At 40.3% G+C, this 4,712-nt stretch overlaps 1 protein-coding gene across 1 annotated transcript; it reads left to right on the forward strand.

Moving 5' to 3' along the window:
* The first annotated feature begins 3,060 nt into the window (after positions 1-3,060).
* On the forward strand, positions 3,061-4,379 carry GPR174 (G protein-coupled receptor 174). The gene has a single exon (XM_054040362.1). The coding sequence runs from the start codon at positions 3,134-3,136 to the stop codon at positions 4,112-4,114; it is 981 nt and encodes a 326-aa protein (XP_053896337.1). The 5' UTR covers positions 3,061-3,133; the 3' UTR covers positions 4,115-4,379.
* Positions 4,380-4,712: the final 333 nt, after the last annotated feature.

Raw genomic sequence — 4,712 nt, forward strand, 5'->3', positions numbered from 1 at the left:
AAATTTATGAGTGCAATTGTATGAGAAGATTGTTTGTGATGGTAGGGGGCAGAGCTCAACAGCCTAGAGACTCATGTCTGGTTTACATCTTATGTTCCTAAAGCTCTCATGCTTCAGCGTTTCAGCCGACCACTTGCAGGGGTCAATAAATGAATTTTTCCCCCATTTTTAAAAATCTCCTTCCTCTGAGCATCAGGAATAGCCATTGCTAGAAATAGGTCACTGGGCAGGGTAGGCCAGGGCCCTGGGATGGCACTGAGCAGTCTCTCTCTCAGGTGCTTGGCTGGCTTGTTTTTGCTGACATGCTTGGGGTGTAGCTCATTACCATATGTAGGGTTGGGAAGGAATTTCCCCCAATTCAGATTGGCAGGGACCTTGGGGATTTTTTGCCTTTGCGGTGTGTGGGTGGGGGTCACTTGTCAGGATTAAATGAAATGCCATTGCAGGGCCCTTGAGCACCAGTGCACCTGGGTTCCTCCTATTATCTGCCTGTGGCACATATTAGTGTAGTCTCCTGTGTGGGTCTCATTTACTTTGCTCTTATTTCGGTTGTTGGGGTTAGTGTGCAGGTGCTGGGGGGTGTTAGTGGCCTGTGATACACAGGAGGCCAGACTAGATGGTCACTTCTGGCCTTAAACTCTATGACTCTATCATTCCCCTGGCACATAATACTGAACTCACTCCAAAACACAACATTTTCCCCGCCCCATAGATCAAATTCTCTTCAAATGGCATCCTCCACAACAGACAGCACAAACAGACATGCCTTGCAGAGTGCTTTTAAGGCCAACAACCTAGGCTATGCTGCACCACAAGAGAAGGCAGTTCATCTCAGAGCTGTCAGCCCACTCCTCACAGGGAACATTCTACTACCAGTCATTTCTCTTGTAAGTCACAGGTGCTCCAGTTTGAGTGCCTCTGCTGATTGCAGCTGCCACAGTACGGCTCAAGAGGAGAGGTGGTTTCTTGTGTAGGAAGGTCCCAAGACATTTGGGGTGTTGTAGACATTGACTTATCATATGTTAACAGTATATTCAAGATGCTTTCAGCTGCTCGGTTTGCATTTGCAGGGGCCTTTACCTCAACAAAATACTGGCTGTGTGTGATAGATCTTTTTGTGAGATATTTCATCTATTAGCAAAAAAGTCACATTTTTATAAACTTTAGTATCAGCACCTTCTTGTGAGAAGGTAGGCTGGATATGCAAGATATTATAGTGATATCAACTGTGAGGAAAAGCAAACATGTAGCCACTCTTTTACTTTCAGTTTCAAGGGGAAACCTGTTAACTGGCTGCTGAAGTAACTGATTGAACAAGTGTGAAAAATTAGTGGAAGAACTTTTCTCAAAAACCATGTTCACAGAACACAAAATAGCATTTTCCCCTAGAATGGAGTTTGGCTAGGAGGAAAGGCCGCCATTTTGTGACCTGAAATTCTGGTTTAGCATAACAGCATTTGCACTGACAGAAAGGTCACATTTTCAGATTAATATATCAGCCTCATTTACATGAGAAAGAGATTCTTTTCTTCAATGTGGCAGTAGCCTGAGACCTTAGAGATTTGCAGCACATACAAACTGTAATTATATGGTTTCAATCAGATGAGAAAAGAAAAGGAAGTGCTCCTTCTTTTGGGTAAATATCGAAAGTTCCTTCTGTGGATGACTTTTATGAAAAGTTTCTTAAATTTTGGACATTTATGGCAGCTTAGGTTATTTTATCATTGCAAAATTAGTGAAAAAAAATATTTTTACTTAAAGAATTTGTCTTAGGCACCAAATTCAATATTGATGCAACTCTACTGACTTCAGTGGTGTTACAGTAGGGATGTATTTGGATCAATGTGGTTATTAACATAAGGGAAGACATAGGCACTTCTTGAAGGGCTCATTACTTTATTAGTCATGCAACACGCTAGACTCCATTGCAGATTCCCAGGCATGACTACTTGGCATAGGAACTATCCAATCTACCTACCTAATCAGTACCTAGGGACACATAGTGATACAAAGTACAAAGGCCCCTTGTCAGGATGTCTGCTGCCCCCAACAGGTGCAACTAGGCATAAGAAGGTGCTTCCTTTTGACAGATACCTCAGTTAGTGGGAAAGAATTTGATAAAACCATTTAGTTATTAGCAAATAAGGATGTACTAGGGTCAGAGAGGAGTTCTGCTTAAAGATGCATAACACTGGATTAAATGATGCAGGTGTAGTGATTAGGCTGTTCTATACTTCCTTCTTATTCTGCAGTGGCCTTGCTCTCACTTTCACTGAAGATGACAAAGGACTTGATTTTCTGAAGTGCTGAGCACCCACTGATCTTGATGAAGACAATGGGAGCTGTGGTGCTCAGCATCTTAAAAAGCAGGCCCATCTTGGATAAAAATTAAGTTTCTTCCAAGATTTCATAAACACACATTATATATGGGGGGGGGGGGGGTTCAAAAAAGCATACTCCTATATGGCATTATATTAGTCAGTAATTTTCCTCGTTTTCTTTCAGCTGCAGGTCTGCATCTGTTTTGACATTTGGGGGCTGAGAAAACTGGCTGTGAAATACCTCCAGATGGATGATTTTGAGGATGCTATTGCACATGTGTTTATTACTTAGAGCACCACGTAGTGAATGCTCCTTATTCCCACCTGCACCCTGTCTTCATGCTGAGCTTCATTTTATCAGCACCACAAGCAATTATATTCAAGAGGCATTTGAGAAAGAACGTGACCAGTGTCATACGTGACTTACTCACCACAGGACAAAGTTTCTTCCAAAATCAGAATAGATGACATAGAAACTGAAACCTACGTAAAAGTGAAGCCCGAAGGAAATGTCATGTGTAGTTTTTACCTCAGGACAATCTGGTCAGCAAGAAGCTTTAGAGGAATAATGTTATCAAGCCTTGCTAGCAACAATCTTACTTAGATAGATGAACACAAAGTAAACAAGATACCGTGAAGCGCAAAATAATGCTGTACAAAAAAGCAAGGGGACGCAAAGGAACAAGACAAGTAAATGTTAAGTTTGCAGCTTCTCCAGTATTTTTTAATTGTTACCTATATAGGAAATTTGACGATAGCTGGAAATTCCATTGGTAACGTAAACTTCTCATTAGAGTTCACATCTGTGCTAAATGAAAATAAACATGACGACAGACAGCTCAACCTGTTACAACAATACTGATGTTAAGCATTACTATACAATAACATACACTTTGATTCTGGTCCCTGGATTAATAGGGAATGTTTTAGCTCTGTGGGTCTTTTATGGCTACATGAAAGAAACCAAGAGGGCTGTGATATTTATGATCAATCTAGCCATTGCTGACTTAGCACAAGTTTTATCCCTTCCTCTAAGGATTTTCTACTACTTGTCTGGAACATGGCACTTTGGAGAAGGTCTCTGTATATTTTGTTTCTACCTTAAGTATGTAAATATGTATGCAAGCATCTACTTCTTGGTTTGCATCAGTGTAAGACGATTTTTGTTTCTTATGTACCCCTTCAAGTTCAGTGACTGCAAACGTATATATGATGTGTACATCAGTATCGCTGGGTGGATTGTAGTCTGCATTGGCTGTTTGCCTTTTCCTCTTCTAAGATTTAACTCTAGTAAGATGAATACCAATACGTGCTTTGCAGATCTTCCCATAAAGGAAATTAACCTTTCCAACTCCATTGTGATGATGACCATAGGTGAGCTGATTGGGTTTGTAACTCCTCTGCTGATAATTCTGTATTGCTCATGGAAGACTATCCTATCATTAAAAGAAAAGAATTCCATTTCCCATGACTTTGGAGAGAAAAAAAAGGCTTTAAAGATGATCCTCACCTGTGCTGTGGTATTTCTGATTTGCTTTGCACCTTATCATATCAGTTTTCCTTTAGATTTCCTTGTTAAATCAAGACGGATAGAAAACCAATGTGCCCGAAATGTGATTTCAATATTTCATGCAGTGGCTTTGTGTCTTGCCAGTTTGAATTCCTGTGTAGACCCAGTTATATACTACTTCACTACAGATGAGTTCAGAAGACGACTTTCAAGACAAGATTTGCAAGACAGTATTCAGTTACACAACAGAGGTTATGCGAAAAAACATTCCAGAACTGTGTAATAAGGTGAAGTGGTGGAATATTTTAATATTGCACTTTCTGAAATGATTAAAAGGATGTTCAACATCATATTCATGTGGCCCAGCATATTGGGGAAAATTCTGAAATCCTTTCTCAGGCAAACATCTGTTGATTTCAATGAGCGTTGGACTGATTAAAAAACTGACAAAGGACTTGTGGATTTGACCTTTTTCTTGCAATCTTTTTGTGAATATTGAATTTAAACAACATGTTATGTATATTATAAAAAAGAATTGATATAGTGCCCAAGCCAGAACTAGCCAAGCCAGAATAAAATAGCTTTGTTCATGTGAAACTGATGAGTGTGAGGTTGGGATTTCACTTGCTGAATGGATGTAAAGGCCAGGGCACTAATTCTGCATCCAGCTATTGCTGTGTATAGAACAGTGGCTTGAAGGATGTCACCTGCCACTACCCTCCTATATCAGCTTTCAGCCATGGAATATATAATATACATTGTCCCCCTGGTCACAACCACAACACGTCCACTTCTACAACTCTGCAATGCTTTGCAGAGGCCCTCAGGAGATATCTCATGTATGTCCACATGCCCATCTGAGAAAATTCTCTGCTACTTTG

The sequence above is a fragment of the Malaclemys terrapin genome, chromosome 9, assembly GCF_027887155.1.
Source record: "Malaclemys terrapin pileata isolate rMalTer1 chromosome 9, rMalTer1.hap1, whole genome shotgun sequence".
In the NCBI taxonomy this organism is placed as follows: Eukaryota; Metazoa; Chordata; order Testudines; family Emydidae; genus Malaclemys; species Malaclemys terrapin.